The sequence below is a fragment of the Agaricus bisporus genome (genome assembly GCF_000300575.1).
Source record: "Agaricus bisporus var. bisporus H97 unplaced genomic scaffold AGABI2scaffold_5, whole genome shotgun sequence".
Classification (NCBI taxonomy): Eukaryota; Fungi; Basidiomycota; class Agaricomycetes; order Agaricales; family Agaricaceae; genus Agaricus; species Agaricus bisporus.
In genome coordinates, this window is record NW_006267368.1 from 2,227,954 (window position 1) to 2,249,197 (window position 21,244).

General features: G+C 45.2%; 11 protein-coding genes across 11 annotated transcripts; 9 read left to right on the forward strand and 2 right to left on the reverse strand.

Annotated features, from left to right (window-relative positions):
• Positions 1-825: 825 nt before the first annotated feature.
• AGABI2DRAFT_151207 (hypothetical protein) lies at positions 826-2,294 on the forward strand (the record flags this gene model as incomplete). The annotated part of the gene is made up of 7 exons (XM_006461395.1): positions 826-877; positions 991-1,085; positions 1,139-1,245; positions 1,300-1,786; positions 1,858-1,929; positions 1,983-2,190; positions 2,239-2,294. The coding sequence occupies 7 exons, from the start codon at positions 826-828 to the stop codon at positions 2,292-2,294; spliced, it is 1,077 nt and encodes a 358-aa protein (XP_006461458.1).
• A 155-nt stretch (positions 2,295-2,449) lies between these two features.
• On the reverse strand, positions 2,450-3,066 carry AGABI2DRAFT_205247 (hypothetical protein; the record flags this gene model as incomplete). Its single annotated transcript, XM_006461396.1, has 3 exons — positions 2,450-2,712; positions 2,770-2,838; positions 2,896-3,066. The coding sequence occupies 3 exons, from the start codon at positions 3,064-3,066 to the stop codon at positions 2,593-2,595; spliced, it is 360 nt and encodes a 119-aa protein (XP_006461459.1). The 3' UTR covers positions 2,450-2,592.
• Positions 3,067-3,176: 110 nt separating this feature from the next.
• On the forward strand, positions 3,177-4,856 carry AGABI2DRAFT_205248 (hypothetical protein; the record flags this gene model as incomplete). Its single annotated transcript, XM_006461397.1, has 7 exons — positions 3,177-3,216; positions 3,283-3,465; positions 3,527-3,622; positions 3,678-3,783; positions 3,837-4,302; positions 4,355-4,577; positions 4,645-4,856. Exons 1-7 carry the CDS (start codon positions 3,210-3,212, stop codon positions 4,854-4,856), a joined length of 1,293 nt encoding a protein of 430 aa, XP_006461460.1. The 5' UTR covers positions 3,177-3,209.
• Positions 4,857-5,506: 650 nt separating this feature from the next.
• AGABI2DRAFT_192961 (hypothetical protein) lies at positions 5,507-7,334 on the forward strand. Its single transcript, XM_006461398.1, has 11 exons — positions 5,507-5,841; positions 5,894-5,966; positions 6,030-6,115; positions 6,178-6,362; positions 6,419-6,431; positions 6,493-6,537; positions 6,594-6,648; positions 6,699-6,777; positions 6,861-6,963; positions 7,015-7,080; positions 7,141-7,334. Exons 1-11 carry the CDS (start codon positions 5,545-5,547, stop codon positions 7,222-7,224), a joined length of 1,086 nt encoding a protein of 361 aa, XP_006461461.1. The 5' UTR covers positions 5,507-5,544; the 3' UTR covers positions 7,225-7,334.
• Positions 7,335-7,461: 127 nt separating this feature from the next.
• On the forward strand, positions 7,462-7,896 carry AGABI2DRAFT_136482 (hypothetical protein). Its single transcript, XM_006461399.1, has 2 exons — positions 7,462-7,773; positions 7,823-7,896. Exon 1 carries the CDS (start codon positions 7,508-7,510, stop codon positions 7,742-7,744), a length of 237 nt encoding a protein of 78 aa, XP_006461462.1. The 5' UTR covers positions 7,462-7,507; the 3' UTR covers positions 7,745-7,773; positions 7,823-7,896.
• A 1,097-nt stretch (positions 7,897-8,993) lies between these two features.
• On the forward strand, positions 8,994-9,667 carry AGABI2DRAFT_136483 (hypothetical protein). Its single transcript, XM_006461400.1, has 2 exons — positions 8,994-9,416; positions 9,471-9,667. Exons 1-2 carry the CDS (start codon positions 9,267-9,269, stop codon positions 9,555-9,557), a joined length of 237 nt encoding a protein of 78 aa, XP_006461463.1. The 5' UTR covers positions 8,994-9,266; the 3' UTR covers positions 9,558-9,667.
• A 1,209-nt stretch (positions 9,668-10,876) lies between these two features.
• On the forward strand, positions 10,877-11,273 carry AGABI2DRAFT_136484 (hypothetical protein). Its single transcript, XM_006461401.1, has 3 exons — positions 10,877-10,939; positions 11,004-11,183; positions 11,240-11,273. The coding sequence occupies exons 1-2, from the start codon at positions 10,887-10,889 to the stop codon at positions 11,146-11,148; spliced, it is 198 nt and encodes a 65-aa protein (XP_006461464.1). The 5' UTR covers positions 10,877-10,886; the 3' UTR covers positions 11,149-11,183; positions 11,240-11,273.
• Positions 11,274-11,371: 98 nt separating this feature from the next.
• AGABI2DRAFT_136485 (hypothetical protein) lies at positions 11,372-12,694 on the forward strand. Its single transcript, XM_006461402.1, has 8 exons — positions 11,372-11,703; positions 11,759-11,771; positions 11,836-11,880; positions 11,933-11,987; positions 12,037-12,103; positions 12,217-12,319; positions 12,371-12,436; positions 12,502-12,694. Exons 3-8 carry the CDS (start codon positions 11,851-11,853, stop codon positions 12,583-12,585), a joined length of 405 nt encoding a protein of 134 aa, XP_006461465.1. The 5' UTR covers positions 11,372-11,703; positions 11,759-11,771; positions 11,836-11,850; the 3' UTR covers positions 12,586-12,694.
• Positions 12,695-14,163: 1,469 nt separating this feature from the next.
• AGABI2DRAFT_192965 (hypothetical protein) lies at positions 14,164-15,988 on the forward strand. The gene is made up of 11 exons (XM_006461403.1): positions 14,164-14,487; positions 14,543-14,609; positions 14,673-14,758; positions 14,818-15,002; positions 15,058-15,070; positions 15,136-15,180; positions 15,233-15,287; positions 15,339-15,417; positions 15,533-15,635; positions 15,687-15,752; positions 15,806-15,988. The coding sequence occupies exons 1-11, from the start codon at positions 14,191-14,193 to the stop codon at positions 15,887-15,889; spliced, it is 1,080 nt and encodes a 359-aa protein (XP_006461466.1). The 5' UTR covers positions 14,164-14,190; the 3' UTR covers positions 15,890-15,988.
• Positions 15,989-17,523: 1,535 nt separating this feature from the next.
• AGABI2DRAFT_192964 (hypothetical protein) lies at positions 17,524-19,415 on the forward strand. The gene is made up of 12 exons (XM_006461404.1): positions 17,524-17,859; positions 17,914-17,986; positions 18,050-18,135; positions 18,198-18,379; positions 18,437-18,449; positions 18,517-18,561; positions 18,615-18,669; positions 18,720-18,798; positions 18,857-18,877; positions 18,929-19,031; positions 19,083-19,148; positions 19,208-19,415. Exons 1-12 carry the CDS (start codon positions 17,563-17,565, stop codon positions 19,289-19,291), a joined length of 1,104 nt encoding a protein of 367 aa, XP_006461467.1. The 5' UTR covers positions 17,524-17,562; the 3' UTR covers positions 19,292-19,415.
• A 218-nt stretch (positions 19,416-19,633) lies between these two features.
• AGABI2DRAFT_241545 (small cysteine-rich protein) lies at positions 19,634-20,580 on the reverse strand. Its single transcript, XM_006461439.1, has 2 exons — positions 20,536-20,580; positions 19,634-20,471 (listed from the first exon to the last, which is right to left on the reverse strand). The coding sequence occupies exon 2, from the start codon at positions 20,467-20,469 to the stop codon at positions 20,026-20,028; it is 444 nt and encodes a 147-aa protein (XP_006461502.1). The 5' UTR covers positions 20,470-20,471; positions 20,536-20,580; the 3' UTR covers positions 19,634-20,025.
• Between the last annotated feature and the right edge of the window lie 664 nt (positions 20,581-21,244).

Genomic DNA, 21,244 nt, shown 5'->3' on the forward strand with positions numbered 1-21,244 from the left:
CCATCCACTATCCTACTGAATGTCAGCTTTTACAAGTGAGCGGTCAGGGTAGCGTCAAGCCCTCTGATGAGACCCTTCGCGAGGTCGAAACCGCTTGAAAAGAGCCCGGTTTGGCACCATGTACGTTTCTCTTCTTTATTGAGACCAATACATCCGTGGTTGACTGGAATCATTTTAAAGTGTCGTCTCGACGTCGAAATGAACATCGGAGTTGGGTTTGACTGGGACTGTCAAGACGGAAACACATCCGACCTGTGTATCTGAACTGTTGGTTACGTTCGCGATGGTTGGTTAGCAAATTAATTCTTTTTCATTTTTCGTTCTCCTCTATACGTTTGCATGTCATCCGGGATTCCGCTCCTTTATCCAATTGACCATGTGTCCTGATCATCTGTCGCGATTCATCTTCGACACGTTTCATCCACTAAATTTCACCTATTTGGACACATCCGACGGGTCATTATCATTTTGTTTTTAGGGGTCGTTGGAAAACGTCAGTTATATTAGGTTATATTTAGGATACGGATCCATATATCTAATTATATAAACATTCAGGTCCTGGGAGCCTCAACAATCGCGACAAATGGGGAAGTAGAAATTGCCGGTGTCCGAGGACCCCCCATGATGAAACGCAAATTATAATAATGACGATGGCGGACGGACTCCAGGTTGATATGGCAGCCGTGTATAGGAGCTAGATGCACAATAGTCATTCGATCCAAACCAGTGCAAGCTTTCAAACTCGCCCCGTCGCATCATCACTTGATTACTTCTTTACCCCCTCAGAACGCGTCCAGGAATTTTCCTTTTACCCTCTCTTCAGAAATGGCTTCAGTTCGATCGGTTTCTACGACTAGAAGACAACGGACAAATTCAAGTAAATATTTTTTTTTCATCTTTTTTCGGCTCGAGATCGGCCTGCAATTTTTATGCGAGGCATCTTTTTTTTGGTCCTTTTCCTTCGTTTTATGACTGACGTCCCGGCTTTAGGTAATGATAATATTGAGGAGCAGATTAAACGAGATGGTTTAGCGGCGAAGAGGGAAGTCAAGGCGCTGTTACTTGGAACTGGGAGGTCGAATACCGTAGGTTCACACAGCCAGTTTTTGAGAGGATGCTGATCCAATATGTAACTTAGGCCAGATTTCTCAAGTCGATGCAACTCGTTCATGGTGGGGGATACGATGACGCCGAAAGGAAGGGGTTTAGGAAAGATATCCTCTCAACCACGGTGAAAGCCTTACAGTTAGTCAAGGATGTCTCTGTCTTTCGTTTTTGATTATACTCAAAAGAATTTAGGAATATATTGAACCCCGAAACTCATGAGCATCTCGATCTTCAGCCTTCGAATGAAGCTCGCCGAACGACTATCCTTGCCCTACCCGACAAACTGGATAACGACATTCTCTCTCCGGAAACAGTCGACGCCATGCAAAACCTTTGTCAAGATCCCGCAATTCAAGCATCTCTTGACGACCCACAATCCACCAACTTGATAGGAGCCTCATCTATTCACTACCTCAAGTCAATCGACCGAATAACTAAAGAAGATTACCTTCCCACTGACGACGATATTCTAAATTGTCAAATTAAACCAAGCGGAATAGCAGAAGTAAGTTTTAAAGTTGATGATTTGACGTATCGGATTGTGCATATGGGAAGGCAAGATGGGGCTTGGAGGAAGTGGTTACATTGTTTTGAGGGAGTGAGGGCTATTGTGTTTCTTGTTGGTCTTGATGAGTATGATCAGTGGACGGTGACGGATGGGGATGGGGAGCAAAGTGTGGTGAGTTTTGTATTGGGTTTTTTTTTACCCTTCTCTTTTGATATGTTAAGTCACCTTTTCTTTTGGTGTAGAATTGTATACATGAAGCGTTAGATGTTTTCGATTTGATATGTAATTCCAAATGGTTCGAAAAGACTTCTATTGTACGTCTCCCCTCATTTCTTTCATTTCGTTTTTCTTTTAATTCAAGTAACAGATTCTCTTCTTGGACGATAAAAACTTAACAAAAAAGCTCTCTGAACATCCACTTGAAAATTTCTTTCCCGATTATACTGGTGGCAAAAATACCGATGCCGCTCGCGAATATATGTTGAAACGCTTTGTTTCCCTTGATAAACAAGATTCTGCTACGAGACAGATACATGCGAATTTTACTAATTCGAATGATACGAAAAGGGTGGAACGTATGTGGTTTTCTTTCTTCTATTTTATTACATCTGACTCTCTTCTAGATATGTTAACTACTATGCAAGAAATCTTGTTAAATCTTCATACCGGCCAGAAGTAGTTGTTTTTATTTCTTTAACTCTCGTAATTAATCGTATACTCCTGTAATAATTTTTTAATCCTACCCACTATAACTAGCTCGAGAGGGGAGGGTTTTAAGGTGGTGCCAGTAGCTCGTTGACTTGTTTAGTATGTACTGCGAAATGTATTACTTCGTCACAGAGAATACATAGTTATTGAACTAGCGACGGAGGTAGATTTATGATAGCGAATGAAGCTTGACCCGGAGAGTAATAGGTATCGTGGTTGCAAGTAAGCGAAGGATTGTACGTCGGGGAGTTGTCGAGTGAAGAGCGTTTCTATGACTGTTTGGATGGTGGCTCCGGTGGTTCCGTAGGCGGTACACCCCATTCCGGTAATCCTTTTGGCCTCGGGATGCGTTTAGGCTCCCAATCCTCTTCTGCTACAGCATTCAATCGCTATAGATAGGTTGAGCAATAAGAAATAGCGATAGAAATAAAACAACCATCACTCACGAAATATTCTTCTCGTATATCGAATTTCTTCCGATTGTTTTTCAAACCAAGCTCTTGTTCTTTCGTCACCTAAATCCATACGCATCTAAATTCATGAGATACTTTCACAAGAATATAACACCGAACCTGTTTGACTTTCTGATCATGTAAGTCGTATCGTGTTTGAGTAATTGTAGTCAGTCCATATGAAGCAGCCACTATAAGCAATACGAAAGGAACGCCAAACAGGCCAGGATACTTTTTTACAGCGCGGCTGAGTTTTGACGGATTGAGGGGACGAGACGGGAATACGGCCATTGGAAGGTTGACGAGGTGTTGATGCGGAAAGGCGTCATCGAATCGGGCCGGCCGAGGGAATTTTCCGGAAATCGCCGAGTCCGAAATATTTGTTTTCTGATTTTGTGAGTGGACGCTTCATTTGAGTGTCCGACTCTCTACCCATGAGTGGTGCGTTTTTTTCCTATTGGAGAAGGCAAAGAACTGCCCCTTAGAGCTGCTCATATATCCTTATAGTTACGGTGGTCCTCGGATCGCAGTGGGGAGATGAAGGGAAGGGAAAGTTGGTTGACATCTTGTCAGCTGAGATTGATGTCTGCGCGAGATGTGCAGGTGGAAACAATGCTGGACATACGATAATCGTTCCTATTGGTCCTGAAAAGGTTCCTACTACATTTGCTTTCCATTTGCTTCCGAGCGGTAAGTTGTTCTTTGAGATGTGGACAAGCCAGCTTCCCTGACGGATATTCAATCTGATAAGGACTCATCAATCCATCCTGCACCGGAGTTATCGGTTCAGGCGTGGTCATCCATGTACCTTCTTTCTTTCAAGAGTTGGATGCTCTTCAGTCAAAAGGTTCGAATCTAACATCGGATTTTGGTAGAATTTCACCGAATTGACTCCTGTTTAGGACTTGACTGCACGAATCGTCTATTCATCTCTGATCGTGCTCAACTCGTTTTTGATTTTCATCAAATAGTGGATGGGCTCAAAGAAATTGAACTTGGTGGTTCGAGGTACGTTTTTTCTTTTATCTGCGCTTTTGACCCAATGCTTATTTTTAATTAAGCATCGGAACCACAAAGAAAGGTATCGGTCCAGCCTACTCCGGCAAAGCTTCCCGTTCCGGTCTTCGCGTCCACCACCTCTTCGACCATGCCAACTTCGCAACCAAATTCCGTCATATCGTCGAAGGTCGTTTCAAACGTTACGGTCACTTCGAATACGACACCGAAGGCGAAATCGAGAGATACAAACTCCTTGCAGAACGTTTAAAACCATACGTTATTGATAGTGTGGTTTATATTCATAAAGCTATCGGTCAAGGTAAACGTGTGTTGGTTGAAGGAGCGAATGCTTTGATGCTGGATTTGGATTTTGGTACATATCCGTACGTGACATCGTCTTCGACGACGATTGGTGGTGTGTGTACTGGACTTGGGATTCCGCCGAAGATGATTGGAAAGACTATTGGAGTCGTCAAAGCATACACCACCCGGGTTGGCGGTGGACCTTTCCCAACGGAACAGCTGAATGTGAGTCTTTGTACATTGATATGCAGAAGCATTTGGATCTTATCTCAAACAGGATATTGGTGTTCATTTACAAGAGATCGGAAGAGAATTTGGCAGCACTACGGGAAGAAGACGTCGTTGTGGATGGTTAGACCTAGTCGTTCTCAAGCACTCTTGCTGGATCAATGGATACGATACCTTCAACTTGACCAAACTCGACATTCTCGATCAATTATCCGAAATCAAAGTCGCAATCGCATATAAGATAGACGGAAAAGAACTCGATGGTTTTCCAGGTCCGTTTGTTTCCACATCCAATAGTTTCCTGACTGACAAAATGACAAAACTATTCCGACTTATTAGCTGATCTCGACATACTCGATCGCGTCGAGGTTGAATATGTTACACTTCCCGGTTGGAAGTCGTCTATCGCAAATACCAAGACTTATGAAGAATTACCCGACAATTGTAGAAAATATGTCGAATTTATAGAAGACCATATTGGCGTGCCTATAGAATGGATCGGAGTTGGACCTGAACGCGAAAGTATGGTCAAGAAGGAATGCAAGAAATAATGTTATATATATGTATGTGTGTTTTCATTTGGAGGAAATTGTGCGTGTGTATGTAAATGCGATTGAATTGATTTGGTTTTTTGGGTTTACACGATGAACTAGGTAGAGTGTTGTAGCCTAATAGGAATGGTAGGAGTTATTTTACGAAGCTATTTCTCAGTCGGGCTTCCCCGTGGCTTACATTGCAAATATCCGAATAGGAAGGGGACTCGTGCCATTTCAAACTTCGCTGTAAAGCTTTGTTCATCGATCATCATTCAGAATTCTGACTGAGGGTATCATAGATGTTGATCATTTGCTAATCATTTCCTGGCCCAATCCTGGCCATTCCCTAGTTCTTACCGCCATCTTTTCTGTGACTTTCCGCATGGAACATGGACTTCCGTCATTCTAAACTTGACATCAAGGTTTGCCTCATTCCATTTGAGATCCTGAAAGCTAGCATGTTGATCTTGTGTGATCGCTTCTTAGGATATCGGCACGATAAAGGGACTCAACTGCTCGCTGGAACTAACGGGGCCGTGACACATTGCTCTAGTACCGATTCGACTATCCAGAACCAGAAATGGAGGCGACATTGTCCTTCTTACTCGGCTAAACGGCAGGATAAGAGGTGATAACGCCAGAAAAGCAATCATCTACCAACGCTCTCACCTACATTCTTATCTCCCCGCATCAAACACTTTTCATGGCTGCTGACGCTCCTCCGACTGCTTACAAGGAAGTGCCCACCTTGGTCGAGTGGAATTCTCTTACCGAGGAGGATCAGATCAGGCAACAAGAAGAAATGACGAAATTTCTAGGGGAGTCTGACACAACCGAGAAATTTATTGAGGAATGCAAGGAGATCGGTCGAAAGGCTGTCGCCATTGGGGGTGATTTCAGGACCGTCCTGAATAGCTTCGTTAGCCTTGCCGAGAGATATGGTAACTATGTCCCTGATCTTATGACAGTATATATTCCGCGATGGGTTGGGTTGATGAAAGTGAGCAATCTCTTGCTTCAGCTATCACCCTGGTATAATTTTTATGTGGTAGCGTTGGAGTGGATCAACGGGGATCCTCTCGTCTTCAAAGGTCCTGGCGATGGAAACTGTGGTTGCATTGATCGGTCAGTTTCTCTCTTTTGAAACCACACTTTTATTAGTCTCTTAATGGTGCTTGCACTGTATAGAGTATGGTAGAGTTCTTGCACTCATCGCGGATATCAAAACTCAGAGTGAATTGGAAGGCGCACAAAATGCCCTGAGGGCCTACGTTGTAACTATGACATGTTCACTCTTGGTCAAATCTCCGTATTTTGACGACTGCTCCCTTTGCAGGCAAGGCATCCAATAGATATCGCAACAAGAGTCGCAGACGGGTTCAAAAACCTTGGGATCGACCTTCAGGATTTCTCCGACGATTTTGCGAAATACGTCGGAACTTTCAGTGTCTCGTCTAGTGCAGTAGTAAGCCTTGAGGCTTCTGTAAAATCTATCATGGAATGTCAAGCGACAATTGCTGAGTACGTTATACTATGGCTTGTATTATCGGGGAGTTCTAAGCCTTTTTTTCCCGCAGCCTCAACGAGAAGGTACATTGTTACATACGGCCTCGCAAAAAATTTCATTCAAAGCTTTTGCCTCTTTGACTAGATTCAAGAATCTGCTATCGCGTTAGGTTGCAGCTCTGTCTTTGGGGTATGCATGGATCATCACGTCTCGATTGATTTATTCTGACCCAGACCTTCCCTCAGATCCTGTCCGACATCCCAGTTGGTTCCATCGGTCATTATGTTGCACAACGCAACAGTGAGTTGGGTTCTACGAGGTTCAAGAAGTCCTTATGGAGTCTTCATTAGAGGCACAGGCCAACCTCGTCAAAACCAAATCTGGCATCCTAAATAGCACCACCGACTCTATCATCGACGACATCATCAGGTCAGCATTTTACTTTTGCCTTTTGTCGCTTTTCAACCCTTTTCAAAATTTGATACAATATTCAACTGATGCGCTTTCGGTAGATATTTTGCGTTACTAGCTATGCAGGCAGAATTCGAGCAGTTCAAACCTGGCATCGTTAATAACTGCCAGGAGTTAAGCAGTTTTGCTAACATTTGGGCTTTTGTGAGTGCTTTTCTCAGGAATATTCTTCACTAATACAAACGTTTCAACTAGGCTACCGAGCAATCCATTGAGATAAATATTGCACTTAATGAAGGAATGGTAGTGCTGACGCGTAAGGTAAGAGCAGGATACCGCATTAGTTTTAATTCGTTGGGTAGAACTGATCATTTTGTTTAGAAATTCCAAATGAAACTCGAACTACTCATAGTTCAGATCGAACCGCTTAGGGAGGGCTTGAGAGCATACGCCGCCCAAATCTAATTTGGAATGAAGTGGAGCAGTTGCATACGGGACTGCACAAGCCTTCCTATGTACATTGTATGCTCATATGAATTATTGGGGTACACTTTGAGACGTTACCTCAGTCGTACGCATCTAGAGGAGTAGTCAATCCCGAAAAATCACGGCCGGCACGGCTGTGTGGCGCTAGCAGATGGTTCCTGGACTCTCGAAAGTCTTCGTGCCCTGTCTCTTCTTCCCTGATGTTCTCGACCACCTCTGACTACTTGAAACCCACTACCCAGGCTTTCTGCAGGAAGGGACGATGCTGGTCAACTTGTTCCGCATCCTCAGTTACGCCAAGAACAAGAAGGCCAGCAGGCGTATCGTCACCCGCCCCACCCAATTTATACTCCCTCTGCCGCCTAATCATGGCCTCCTCACGGTAACGATGGCGTGTATTCCGAATCTAAGCTCTCCCTTGAGAGTTTCTTCCAACGATGGGCCTCGGAAAGTTGGGATGTATATTCATGCTTGGCAGGTGCTGTTACTGGGTGCGTAATGAATCCGATTCATTTCGTCTGCGGGCAACTAATAAGTGTTCTTAGATGGACACGCGGCCCGGCCTTATGCCTCCTACCAATGTCGTTGCTCATGAGCTTGAGGTATATTGCGCTAGGACCTTCTCGACTGAGGTGTCCTTGACGAACGTGGTGGACAGCCGGGTGCATAGGCGTAAATCTTCGTCCAGCGTTCCTACTAGCTCGTACTGATGTCTTCTTGTTCTTTTAAGAAGCTCAGCTCTATCGGTTCAGTGCTCGTTAGCTACGATTGGCGAGCTCGCCATGCTGATTTCATCGCCGCCACTTCTATTTCCGAGGTTACCGACAAAGTCATGATGAACGAACTGGGGGAAACTCGTCGAGTAAAGTGATAATTCAACTCTTTCTTGGCACCTGTTGTTTACTTACTCCTCCTAGTCTGGTTACCCCCATGTTCCGAGATTTTCTCATGCTCGATTTCGCCACACAGCTTGTTAATGCGTGCGCACTCGTGTCTTACTTATCCACCGCAGAATTCAACTATGCACCGACCTCGAGGCAGGTCCTATTATTCAAATGGGAAGACCTCTCCTCACGTGCACTTAGGAAGTCGTGCAAGAACGAAATTGTCACCAACTATTCGCCATACTCACCCTACTCTGAAAGACCTCAAACCACGGCAAGTCACATCTCTATTGTATTTCGATCGTTGGCTCATAATGTTTTTAACGTACTTTCACATACCGCTGCAGCCCTCATCAACTTTTGCGAAGGCATCGAACCCCGACCCCCTTATTTCATACCTCGATCCCATCGTCGAATGCCTAGGCTTGCGATTGCTCGAGCGCTCAACCCCGGAGGTAACGAGCGCGAGGGGTGGGAGACCGTGACTGTTGATGCAGATAGGCGAACGATGGACATCAAGACGTTGGCTTGGGAAGAGAAACGCCAGGCTTTCTAAACTTTACTAATCTACTGCTCGAGTGACACTCAGAGGGAAACACTGAATACATGTCGCAGACCCTTGAAATCTTTATGACTTGTCTCAAATTCCATTTTTACAAGGGCGTGAGGGAAGCAAGTGTTTTCGTGAGTAGAAATCTCTCTTCCACCGTCGAGCACTCTATTCACTCCCCTTTAGGCTTGTCCCTCGTCTCCTTGAGTTCCAACATGCCCACGACGCAGACAGTCATAACAACCTTTAGGCAACTTATCTCGTCTATCCGAACCGAGCCCGTCTCCTCTTTCTCGTGTCACTATGTTGTTTTTTCACCGAAACACTCCAAGCCATCGGAGGACCCTCAAACTTACCACGTCAGCATCATCGTCGCAACGAAACACCAACTTCATACCCTCGCCGATAAACGAAGATCCCGCACAATCAGATTGACTGGACATTGACAAAAGACTATTACGTCGTGAAGAGTTTTCGTTGCAGGAGATGCACAAGTTGTTGCAGTATTTGGATAAACTTTCTGCACACCGGCGCTGCCTCACGTTCCAGCTGGCACGAAGACGAGCAATGATACGATCGGTACCATCATGACGGCTGTGCCCTTGAGCTTCAAAAGCTCAGTCCTTATTGACTTCACGATCGTCCTGAATAGCTTCGTTAGCCTTTCTGAGAAATATGGTAACCAATTCCCTGACCTCTTAACAAAATACGTTCCGCGATGGATTGCGTTGATGGCCGTGAGTAATGTCTTGTTTCAGCTATCGCCCTAGAATAACCTTCATGTGTACTAGCGTTGGACTGGATCATCGGGGTTGCTCTGGTCTTCGAGGAAACTGGCGGCTTATGTGAACGAGGTGCAGGCACGGACGACCGAGTAAGTGTTCGCTCATTTATTCGATAATGTTCAGATGGAGAGTACTGTAACTACGAATTGGTACAAGGAGGAGAAGAAGTCTTCCAATTGTTGTGGAGCAAGTTGGAATGGGATAGACCTGGTGTAGAGACATTCCCTTTTTCTTCTTTCATCGGAAAGCCTTAGCATACAGTACGGTATAAATCAGTGTTGGAGAAGTTGTGTAACCGGTATCAAATTTGCGCAACCGGTAGCCAACCGGTTATAAGGATCATGTGATCATGCCAAATGAGGCAGCCGACTTAAGTAATGTAATCATGTGATGCGCGTCGAGGGTTGCGCGTTCCTAAGTTACAAGTCCTACAAGTCCAGCCTCCACAGCGCCTTCTCCAATCATTTACATCTTTTTTCGAGTCAATATCCGCAACGATTTTCCTGAACTTGAACGTGTCGAATTGTGTCGGATGTTACTCCGCTGTGTGGTCTAATTGATCTTGAAAAAGTTGTGGTTGTCACTGGGTTCGGCCCTTGGGGTAATTCTCACACGCGTTGGGAGATGGAAGCTCACGGAGAGTTAACACTTGAAGGATACGAATGGCTTGGATAATGGGTTGCATCAAATATTTCGGAGTTCGTCTCAAAGATAATTTGCTATACGTTGGACGCGTTGAAAGTAAGAGTGGTCAAGTGGATGATAAAGATCTTAACTCCCCACTGGGATTCACAGCATCGGGAGTGTGAATGAGAATTATTCTACCTTTGCCACCCAAGCACTGGCGTAAAGCCCTCAATCTTCCATCACAATTCTGAAAGGTATCATGTTGATCGTTTTGCTCACGATTATCGCTATTCCTATTGCGAAAGACCACATGGAATACGGCACGTGTAATCGCTTCATTCATTATTCAAGGTATCATATTTCGCTTACTAGCTATTTTTGTCAGTTTCACAAACTTCTATTGTTCGATGGAAAAGGGCGTTTGCGCCACTTCAACCTCGAGGCAAAAACATTCATTCATCGTTCACATTTCTGAAGGGTATGATGTTAATCATTTCCTAATCGTTCCCTAGTTCTTACCCCTTCCCCTCCTTTTTTCTGCAAATTTCCACATGGAACGCGAATTTCCGTCACCCCAAACTTGGCATTGAGGCCTCCATTCCATTTGAGATCTTGAAAGCTAGCATGTTGATCGCTTCCTAGAACGTCGACGCGGAAAAGGGACTCGAGTATTCACTGGAATTAACGGGGCCGTGATACATTGCTCTAGTACCGATTCGAATAAAAGATGATAATACCAGCAAAGCAATCATCTATCATCTCTCTCACTTACGTTCATAATTTCCCGCACTTTTCATGGCTGCCGACGCTCCTCCGACTGCTTACAAGGAAGCACCTAGCTTGACCGAGTGGGATTCTCTTCCTGAGGAGGATAAGATCAAGCAACAAGAAGAAATGACGAAATTTTTACAGGAGCATGACACAACCGAGAAATTTATTGAGGAGTGCAAGAAGATTGGTCGAACGGCCGCCATCATCGATGGTGACTTCAGGACCGCCAAGAATGGCTTCGCAAAGCTTTCCGCGGAATATGGTGTATATTTCCCGAACGTTATAAACGTATACGTTCCGCGATGGGATGGATTTATGGCTGTGAGCAATGCCTTGCTTCGGCGAGATCACCTTGGAATAACCTCCATGTGTGCTAGCGTTGGAATGGGCCAACGGGATTGCTCTTGTCTTCAAAGAATCTGGCGGTTGAAACTGTGGGTGCATTGTTCGGTCAGTTGCTCTCTTTTGGAACGATACTTTTCTCTCTTAATGATACTTACAATACATAGAATATGGCGAAATCCTTGCGCGCATTGCGGATATCCAAACTCAGAGTCAATTGGAAGGCGCACAAAATGCCCTGAGGGCCTACGTCGTAACTATCACATGTTTGGTTTTGGTCGAATCTCCGTATTTGATGACCGCTATCTTTGTAGGACAAACATCCAATCAGTGTCGTAACACAAGTTGTAGACGGATTCAAAAACCTTGGGATCGACCTTCAGGATTTTTCCGACGATTTCAAGAAATATGCTGGAAGTTTCAGTGCCTCGTCTAGCGTAATAATAAGCCTTGAGGCTTCTATCAAATCTATCATACAATATCAAGTGACAATCACTGAGTGCGTTATGCTACGGCTTGCATTTTTGGGAGTTTCTGAATCTTTTTTCCCGCAGTCTCAACGAGAAGGTACACTGCTACGTACAGCCTCACAAAAATCCTTTTCATTCAAAGATTTTGCCTCCTGTGTTAGATCCAAAAATCTGCTATGGCGTTAGGTTGCAGCTCTGTCTTCGGGGTATGCATGGATCATCACGTCTCAATTGTATTCTGATTAGACTTACCCTCAGATCCTATCCGACATCCCCGTTGGTTCCATCGGTCAATATGTTGTGCAACGCAACGGTGAGCTAAACTCTATGAGTTTAAGGCGCTTATATGGGACCTTCATTAGAGGCACAGACCAACCTCAGCCAAACCAAGTTTGGCGCCGTAGGGAAAATCAGCGATACCCTCTTGAGGTCAGCATTTTACTCTTGCCTCTTTGTCGCTTTTCAGCCTTTGTCAAATTAAACACGCAAAAGCTGAAAGGCTAATAGATCGTTGTAATATTAAACTGACGCGCTTTCGCTAGAATTTTCGCCTTGAAATCTATGCAGGCAGATTTCGAGAAGCTCAAACCTGGCATCGTGAATATCTGCCACGAGTTAAGCAGTTTTGCTAGTGTTTGGGCTTTTGTGAGTGCCTTTCTCAGGCATGTTCTCCACTAATACTAACGTTTCGACTAGGCTACGGAGCAAGCCATTGAGATAAATGTTGCACTTAATGAAGGAATGGAAGTCCTTACGCGCAAGGTAAGAGTGGACCCGCAGACCCCGACAGTTCTTTTTTCGTTGGGTAGTACTGATCGTTTGTATAGAAATTCCAATTGAAACTCGCACTACTCATAGTTCAGCTCGAACCGCTTAGGGAGGGCTTGAAAATATACGCCGCTCAAATATAACGCGGAACCTTCGGAAGTGGAGCAATTGCATAGGAACTGAGCATGTATTCATACGTACACATTGCATGTCTTCAGCAATTATTGGGGTGTGTTGGAGCATTTGAGATGCTACCTCAGTCGTAGTGACGCAGCTAGAAGAGTGTGAGTTCTCAAACGGTTCGCGTGTGTGTGTCCGTTTGGATAGCCATCAATTATACCCTTGACGTTGTAATCCTTACTTTACCTACGCGTATATTGAGTCGCGTGGCGTACTACTCTCATTCCTTACATTTTTTAAGCCCCACCCTCCCTTTCCCAGATGATTCGAAGAGAACCCATGCACGCTGCGAGATACTTAGTAAGTGCAAGGAATGCTCCCGGGGTGACCCGATCGCATTCCCTGCTCTGATCTTTCACGCAGTTGTGTATAACTTCTCTCTCTCTTACTCTGAATGTTATCCGGCCACACCGAAAAGTTAATGCTGGGAAAATCATGGCCGGCACGGCTGTGTGGCGCTAGCAGTGGTTCCTGGACTCTCAGAAGTCTTGGTGCCCTGTCTCTTCTTCCCTGATGTTCTCGAACCCACCTTGACGAAATCTTTCTTCCACCGTCGAGCACTCTATTCATTCCCTCTTTAGGCTTGTCTCTCGTCTCCTTGATTTCGGGAAGATCTCCAACACGCCCACGACGCAGGCAGTCATAACAATCTGCAATCTGCTTATCTCGTCTATCCGAACCGAGGCTGACTCTTCTTTCACGCGTCACTATGTCATTTTTTCATTGAAATACTTCGAGTCATCAGAGAAGGAATCAGCGGCTGCAGAGTACGCGTTCAAGGGGTCTGGTTTGACATGTTCACCTTTCCCGCGTACAGGGACCATAACTTCCTGCCTCTTCCATTCGTTTGATCATAAATTATTTCTTTAATTTCCCATTTTCTCTGTTCACGCGTCTTCACACCCTCCATTACACAGACTACGTCTACATACTGCTCTCTTGCACGCGTGTTCTGTTTCCCTTCCTCCTTCACATTCTCAGAAACACCACACACTGCCGAAAATCTCTCTAGCCCCCGCGCTAGATGACATCGGGACTCCTGTAGCCCATACTCCGCCTACAGAACTTAGTGAAAGATATCCTGTGGATCGTTTGCTGCCAATAGATTGGTCTAACCGTGATTTCTATTGCGAATGTCCGAATGGAAAGGGGATCCACGCCACTTTAAATTTCGCTGTAAAGCTCATTCAGAACTCTGAAGGGTATGATGTTGATCATAAGCTGCTAATCGTTCCCTAGTTCTTACTGCCAATTTTTCAGCGAATTTCTGCATGGAATGCGGACTTCCGTCGCCCCAAACGTGGCATTAAGGCCTCATTTCATTTGAGATCTTGAAAGCTAGCATGTTGATCGCTTCCTACAATGTCAGTCCGGAAAAGGGACTCAACTGCTCGTTGGCACTAACTGTGCCGTGACACATTGCCCTAGTACCGATTCGACAATCCATGGCCAAAAATGGAGGCGACATTGTCCTTTTTGGCTCGGCAAAGCGGCAGGATAAGAGGTGATAATGCCCATCTACCAACACTCTCACTTACGTTCTTATCTCCCCCCATCAAACACTTTTCATGGCTGCTGACGCTCCTCCGACTGTTTACAAGGAAGCGCCCATTCTGATCGAGTGGGATTCTCTTCCCGAGGAGGATCAGTTTAAGCAACAAGAAGCAATGACGAAATTTCTAGAGGAGCCTGGCACAATCGAGAAATTTCTTGCGGATTGCAAGAAGATTGGCCAAAAGGCCGCCGCCATCGAGGTTGACTTCAGGACTGTCTTGACTGGCTTCTCTAGTTTTGCCGCGAACTATGGTGCCTATTGCCCTGACGTTGTAACGTCATACCTTCCGCGATGGGTTGCGATGATGAATGTGAGCAATGTCTTGCTTCAGCTGTCATCCTGGAATTAAATCTTTTGTGCGCTAGCGTTGGACTGGAGGGTTGCTCTGGTCTTCAAGGGCACTGGCGATTGAAACTGCGGATTCATTGACCGGTCAGTCGTTCTCTTTTGAAACCACATTTGTATTTATCTCTTGATGGCGCTTACACTGTATAGAGTATGGTAGAGTTCTTGCGCTCATCGCAGATATCAAAACTCAGAGTGAATTGGAAGGCGCACAAAATGCCCTGAGGGCCTACGTTGTAACTATGACACGCTTAGTTTTGGTCGAATCTCCGTAAACGAACTGATCTTTTTGTAGGACAAACATCCAATCAGTGTCGTAACACAAATCGTAGACGGTTTCAAAAACCTTGGGATCGACCTTCAGAATTTCTCCGACGATTTTGCGAAATATGTTGGAACTTTCAGTGTTTCGTCTAGCGCAACACTAACCCTTGAGGCTTCTATCAAATCTATCATACAATGCCAAGCGACATTTGCTGAGTGAGTTATACCATGGCTTCCATTTTTGGAAAGTTTCTGAGCCTTTCATTCGTAGTCTCAACGAGAAGGTACATTATTACATACAGCCTCGCAAAAATCCCCCTTTATTTAAAGCTTTCGCCTCCTTGATTAGGTCCAAAAATCTGCTATGGCGTTAGGTTGTAGCTCTGTCTTTGGAGTATGCATGGCTCATCACGTCTCAATTGTATTCTGATTCGACCTTCCCTCAGATCCTACCCGACATCCCAGTCAGTTCCATTGGTCAATATGTTGTGCAACGCAACGGTGGGTTCGGCTCTATGAGGTTCAGGGAGCCTTTATGAAAAATTCCAATAGAGGTACAGGCCAACCTCATCAAAACCAAATCTGGCATCATAAACAGCACCACCGACTCTATCATCGAAATCATCATAAGGTTAGCATTTCACTTTTGCCTTTTGTCACTTTTTAGCCCTTCTAGCCTTTCAGCTTTCGCTTGTATTGAATTTGAAAGAAGACCGTTTAATATTAAACTGATGTGCTTTCGGTAGATATTACGCGTTACTAGCTATGCAGGCAGAATTCGAGCAGTACAAACCTAACATCGTTAATATCTGCCAGGATTTAAGCACTTTTGCTAGTGTTTGGGCTTTTGTGAGTGCCTTTCTCAGGGATGTTCTCCACTAATACTAATGTTTCGACTAGGCTACGGAGCAAGCCATTGAAATAAATGTTGCACTTAATGAAGGAATGGAAGTGCTTACGCGCAAGGTAAGAGTGGGAGGCCCCATCAGAGTTGTTTTCGTGGCTGATCCTTTGTATAGAAATTCCAATTAAAACTCGCACTACTCATAGTTCAGATCCAACCGCTTAGGGAGGGCTTGAGAACATACGCCGCTCAAATCTAATGTGGAATCTTCAGAAGTGGAGCAGTTGCATACGGAACTAAACATGTCTTCCTACTTTGTATGTCATTAGGAATTACTGGGTGTGCTGGAACACTTGAGTTGAAACGGTGAGACTGTACCTCCGCGTCTAGCGACATCAGTAAACGGCGATGCCCGCCAGATTGGGTGGGTGACGGCGCTGGTCATGCGCTGGTGGGGGCCAATTCTCATTCTTATAAGGTATAACAACGTAATTCGTTATAAATTACAGCTACCTAATACATGAGGACTGACTGCTGTCAAAGAGTTGTTACAATTGCTACATATTGTGCAAAAAAACCGTGTAATATGGAAGCTTCATCACTTCAGGATCGGAAAAATCACGGCCGGCACGGCAGGCGCTAGCGGATCATGTTCCTGGACTCTTAACTTAGAAGTCGTCGTTCTGACCTTCTCGGCGTCACCCGGCTCACCCATATGTGTTGTGTTATACTCCCTGTGTCGTCTAATCATGACCTCCGAGTTTCGGTAATCATGTCGTGAATTCCGAATCCGTAAAGCTCTCCCCTAAGACTCCTTCAAACGACGGGCCTTGGAAAGGAGTTGGGGTGTATGTATATTCATGCTTGATGGCAGGTGCTGCTACTGAATGCGTAATGATTCCGATTCATTTCTTCTGCGGGTTACTAGCCTTGAGTGTTCTTAGATGGACACGTGGCCCGGCCTTATGCTTCCTACCAATATCGTTACTCATGAGCTTGAGGTACATTGCGCCAGGACCTTCTCGACTGAGGTGCCCTTGACGAACGTGGCGGACAGCCAGGTGCACAGGCGTAAATCTTCGTCTATTGTTCCTACTAGCTTGAAATCTTTATAACTTGTCTCAAATTCCATTTTCACGAGGGTGTGAGGGAGGCAAGTGCCTATGTGAGTAGAAATCTCTCTTTCACCGTCGAGCACTCCATCCATTCCTCTTTAGTGGTTCGCACTCTGTTCCACAACCCACCGTCGGTAATACTAGTGGCCTTCTCACATGAGATTAGAGGGATCAAGATTTTATCTCGATCCCTCACTGGCATTGATGGCATTGGGAGTCTAGAGTCTGGACGAGAACTATTCAAATCTTCGCTGGTACCCCAAATGCTGGTGGCGTAGCTTCATTCCTCATTCGAAATTGTGAAAGATAGTATCTTGTTGATCGTTTGCTAACCATTACCTTGGTTTAACCGTGATTTCTATTGCGAATGTCCAAATGGAAAAGGGACTCACGCCACTTCAAATTTCGCTGTGAAGCTCATTCAGAATTCTGAAGACTATGATGTTGGTCGTAAGCTGCTAACCGTTCCCTGGTTCTTACCGCCAATTTTCTGCGAACTTCCGCATGGAATACGGACTTCCGTCACCCCAATTTGGATTAAATGCCTCATTTCGTTCGAGATCTGAAAGCTAGCATGTTGATTGCTCCCTAGAATGTTGGCACGGAAAAGGGACTCAACTGCTTGCTAGAAACTAACGGTACCGTGACACATTGTTCTAGTACCGATTCGACTATCCAGAACCAAAAATGGAGGCGACGTTATCCTTCTTGCTCGGCTAAGTTTTGAAGACTGTAGGATAAAAGGTGATAACGCCAGCAAAGCGATCATCTACCATCACTCTCACTTACGTTCTAAATTCCCCACATCAAACACATCATGGCTACTGACGCTCCTCCAACTGCTTACAAGGAAAACCCCTGCTTGATCGAGTGGGAGTCTCTTCCCGAGGAGGATCAGATCAAGCAACAAGAAGAGATGACGAAATTCCTACAGGAGCCTAGCTCAATCGAGCAATTTATTGAGGAATGTAAGGCGATTGGTCGAAAGGCTGCCGCCATCGAGAGTGACTTCACGATCGTCCTGAATAGCTTCGTTAGCCTTGCTGAGAAATATGGTGCCCAATTCCCTGACCTCTTAACAAAATACGTTCCGCGATGGGTGGCGTTGATGGCCGTGAGTAATGTCTTGTTTCAGCTATCGCCCTGGAATAACCTTCATGTGTACTAGCGTTGGACTGGATCATCGGGGTTGCTCTGGTCTTCGAGGAAACTGGCGACTGAAACTGCGGATGCATTGGCCGGTCAGTTGTTCCCCCCCGAAACCACACTTTTATTGATCTCTTAATGGCGCTTACACTGTATAGAGTATGAGAAAGTTCTTTTGCTCATTGCAGATATCCATGATCAGAGTGAATTGGAAGGCGCACAAAGTGCCCTGAGGGATTACGTCGTAACTATCACATGTTTAGTTTTGGTCGAATCTCCGTATTTTGACAACTGCTCTCTTTGCAGGCAAAACATCCAATAGATATCGCAATAGAAGTCGCAGATGGGTTCAAAACCTTTAGGCTCGACATTCTTCAATTTTCCGACGATTTTTCGAAATTCGTCGGAAATCACAGTTCCTCGACCGACGCAACAAGCTTTGAAGCTTCTATTAAATCTATGAAGCAATGTCAAGAGATAATTGTTGGGTGCGTTATATTATGCGTTACATTGTCGGGGAGTTTCTGAGTCGGTTTTTTCCACAGTCTCAACGAGAAGGTACATTGTTACAGTACATACAGCCGCAAAAATCCCTTTTATTCAAAGCTTTCGCCTCGTCTGTTAGGTCTATAAATCTGCTATGGCGTTGGGTTGTAGCTCTGTGTTCGGGGTATGCATGGATCATCGTGTCTCAATGTTATTCTGATCCAGACCTTCCCGTAGATCCTATCCGACATCCCAGTTGCTTCCATCGGTCAATATATTGTGCAACGCAACGGTGAGTTAGGCTTTATGAGGTTCAAGGCGCCCTTATGGAATCTTCATTAGAGGCACAGGCCAACCTCGTCAAAGCCAAATCTGGCTTCGTAAACAACACCGCCGACTCTATCAGCGATATCATCAAGAGGTCAGCATTTCATTTCACTTTTGCCTTTTGTCGCTTTTCAGCTTTTATTTAAAAAAAGATTTTCGATACAAGCGCAAAAGCTGAAAAGTTTATAAGATCGTTTAATATTAAACTGATGCCCTTTCGATAGATATTTCGCCTTACTATCTATGCAGGCAGAATTCGAGCGGTTCAAACCTAATATCATTAATATCTGCCAGGAGTTAGTCAGTTTTGCTTACGTTTGGACTTTTGTGAGTGTCTTTCTCAGGGATGTTCTTCACTAATACAAATGTTTCAACTAGGCTACTTCGCAATCCATTGCGATAAATGTTGCGCTGGAAGAAGGAATGGTAGCGATTACGCGCCTGGTAAGAGCAGGAGACTGCATTACTTTCTTTCATTGGGTAGTACTGATCACTTTGTAAAGAAATTCAAAGCAATACTCAGACTAGCCATAGCTCAGATCGAACCGCTTAGGGAAGGCTTGAAAATATACGCCGCTCAAATGTAATGTGAAATCTTCGGAAGTGGAGCAGGTGCATACGGGATTAAACATGTATTCATACGTACATTGCATATCTTTAGGAATTATTGGGTGTGCTGAAACACTTGAGACGGTACCCCAGTCGTGCGCAGCTACTAGTGACCCGAGTCTATCGTGAGGGTACTGAGCAAGTCACCTCACAACTTTGATTTCATGGGCAATACTTGGTCATTGGATCGAAAATATTACAGAATAGGCTAGATTTGAACGTTAACGTTTGAACCATTAACGAGGGCCACGTGGCGGTGAACACTTTGCGAGCTGGTCACTTCGAGTCACGCTGAGATAGTGATGTCTCCTGTCTTTGCTGCCCTCTTTCGCCAATTCTCGTCAAGGCGGCATAGCTTCTGAGACGTCTGGACTTGCCCCTTTGCAGCCGAGTCTCAATTTCACTAGCCTCGGATTTCGCCCATCCTCTATTCTCCGGCACACTTCTTCAAAGATATATCTCTATTCCTCCGTTATACCGTCGCGCTCAGCTCCAGCTTGATTATGACATTAAATTTGTATCGTTCATTCAACTCCACGCGGAATTGGGAGCTCACGAAGCAGCGGAGATAAAAACATCCTATAATCGATCATTCCACTTTATATACTGACGCTATTACAGTGAACTAATATAGCGTCATATCATTAAGAAGGTGATCATTCTGGTACAGGTGGTGTTATTATCCCACCTCCCGTTAACTCCTGTAAATCAACTAGAAGCTGCCAATAGGTTGGCAACATCCCCAACACTCCTCGTTTCCGGTAGCCGCTTCACCTACGGGACAGATAGGCTTCTCCGGCAGGCAAACGGCGAGGCAGGGTCTTGGAGTTGGTTTAGGCGATGGTGAGACGGGTTGGCAGCAACCCCAACAACCGGGACTTCCGGTCGCTGCCTCACCCTCTGGACAAACTGGTTTTACTGTGCGACAAACGGCGGTGCAAAACTCCGAAGTCTCAGGGGAGCGATCTTTCATCATCTCCGTATATGGGATGGGTTGGCAACAACCCCAGCACCCTTCAGAGCCACTTGCTTGTTGGCCTGCGGGACAAACGGGTTTTTCTTCGCGGCAGACAGCGGCGCAAACCGTGCCTTGAGGGGCCGGGATAGCCATAACACCAACGGCGGCGAGGATAAAAGAGGTGATCACCAATTTCATTTCTGTAATAGAATTTGATGTTGTGAATACAGGGGGAGTACCTTGTATCAGGTTGGGCGAACGCACCAAGGGCTTTGAAGAGATAGCTAGGTAAGAAAGAAATGGGCGATTCTGGTCATTGAACAATCTTGACTATGCTTCTTTTATAGCCTCGTTACCTACTAGAACCCTGCGTCCTTCTACGACAGCATTAAATTTGTACCGACAGCCAAGAACAGCCAAAGCTGATGCTTACCAGCGGAGCCGATACCAACGGATTATTTGGACAACCCGCCACAATCAAGATGATAAAAAAAAATTCATAACGCTCGAGGTAGCACCACTACCAACTCATTGAAGGCGCAGATACCTACGAGAAATGCTGAGGTTCAATAATAGTCATCGTTTGGTGCTTCTTTGCATTCTCACGACGGGCCGCCATGATCGTAATGAACAGTGTCTCTTATTTAACGCCCAGCGCCGAGCCTTTGACTGGAGACTTTATTACGAGAATATCATGATGAAAAAAAGGCCACTTTAACACCAATACAAAGGTGTTTCAAACTTTACCGGCATGTTCAAGCCAGCGATAAACGCCGCAGGTACGCCCCGGGCCCTGGTCTTTGGCTTAGAGAGGACAAATGCCTGACACGCTGCTACTTTCATTCCCTGTGATGCGGCGTGGAGTCCATGGAAGTCCCGACCGTGCTAGTAGGGGTATGGAGAACTAGATCCGGTAGTAGGGAAGTTTTTGGAACTGAGCTTTGGAGTATTGACGGCAAACGAATGGAATTTT

Coding starts and splice junctions, on each gene's coding strand:
- AGABI2DRAFT_192961 (XM_006461398.1), top strand. CDS start 5,545: ATGGCTGCTGACGCTCCTCCGACTGCTTACAAGGAAGTGCCCACCTTG. Junction 5,842..5,893: donor GATGGGTTGGGTTGATGAAA/GTGAGCAATCTC, acceptor TTTATGTGGTAG/CGTTGGAGTGGATCAACGGG. Junction 5,967..6,029: donor AACTGTGGTTGCATTGATCG/GTCAGTTTCTCT, acceptor TGCACTGTATAG/AGTATGGTAGAGTTCTTGCA.
- AGABI2DRAFT_136483 (XM_006461400.1), top strand. CDS start 9,267: ATGACGGCTGTGCCCTTGAGCTTCAAAAGCTCAGTCCTTATTGACTTC. Junction 9,417..9,470: donor GATGGATTGCGTTGATGGCC/GTGAGTAATGTC, acceptor CATGTGTACTAG/CGTTGGACTGGATCATCGGG.
- AGABI2DRAFT_192965 (XM_006461403.1), top strand. CDS start 14,191: ATGGCTGCTGACGCTCCTCCGACTGTTTACAAGGAAGCGCCCATTCTG. Junction 15,181..15,232: donor GTTGTAGCTCTGTCTTTGGA/GTATGCATGGCT, acceptor ACCTTCCCTCAG/ATCCTACCCGACATCCCAGT. Junction 15,288..15,338: donor ATATGTTGTGCAACGCAACG/GTGGGTTCGGCT, acceptor AAATTCCAATAG/AGGTACAGGCCAACCTCATC.
- AGABI2DRAFT_192964 (XM_006461404.1), top strand. CDS start 17,563: ATGGCTACTGACGCTCCTCCAACTGCTTACAAGGAAAACCCCTGCTTG. Junction 18,799..18,856: donor ATCAGCGATATCATCAAGAG/GTCAGCATTTCA, acceptor ATTTAAAAAAAG/ATTTTCGATACAAGCGCAAA. Junction 19,032..19,082: donor TTGCTTACGTTTGGACTTTT/GTGAGTGTCTTT, acceptor TGTTTCAACTAG/GCTACTTCGCAATCCATTGC.
- AGABI2DRAFT_136485 (XM_006461402.1), top strand. CDS start 11,851: ATGGCGTTAGGTTGCAGCTCTGTCTTCGGG. Junction 11,988..12,036: donor ATATGTTGTGCAACGCAACG/GTGAGCTAAACT, acceptor GACCTTCATTAG/AGGCACAGACCAACCTCAGC. Junction 12,104..12,216: donor ATCAGCGATACCCTCTTGAG/GTCAGCATTTTA, acceptor CGCTTTCGCTAG/AATTTTCGCCTTGAAATCTA.
- AGABI2DRAFT_136482 (XM_006461399.1), top strand. CDS start 7,508: ATGCTGGTCAACTTGTTCCGCATCCTCAGTTACGCCAAGAACAAGAAG.
- AGABI2DRAFT_136484 (XM_006461401.1), top strand. CDS start 10,887: ATGGCTGCCGACGCTCCTCCGACTGCTTACAAGGAAGCACCTAGCTTG. Junction 10,940..11,003: donor GAAGCACCTAGCTTGACCGA/GTGGGATTCTCT, acceptor AAATTTTTACAG/GAGCATGACACAACCGAGAA.
- AGABI2DRAFT_241545 (XM_006461439.1), bottom strand. CDS start 20,469: ATGAAATTGGTGATCACCTCTTTTATCCTCGCCGCCGTTGGTGTTATG.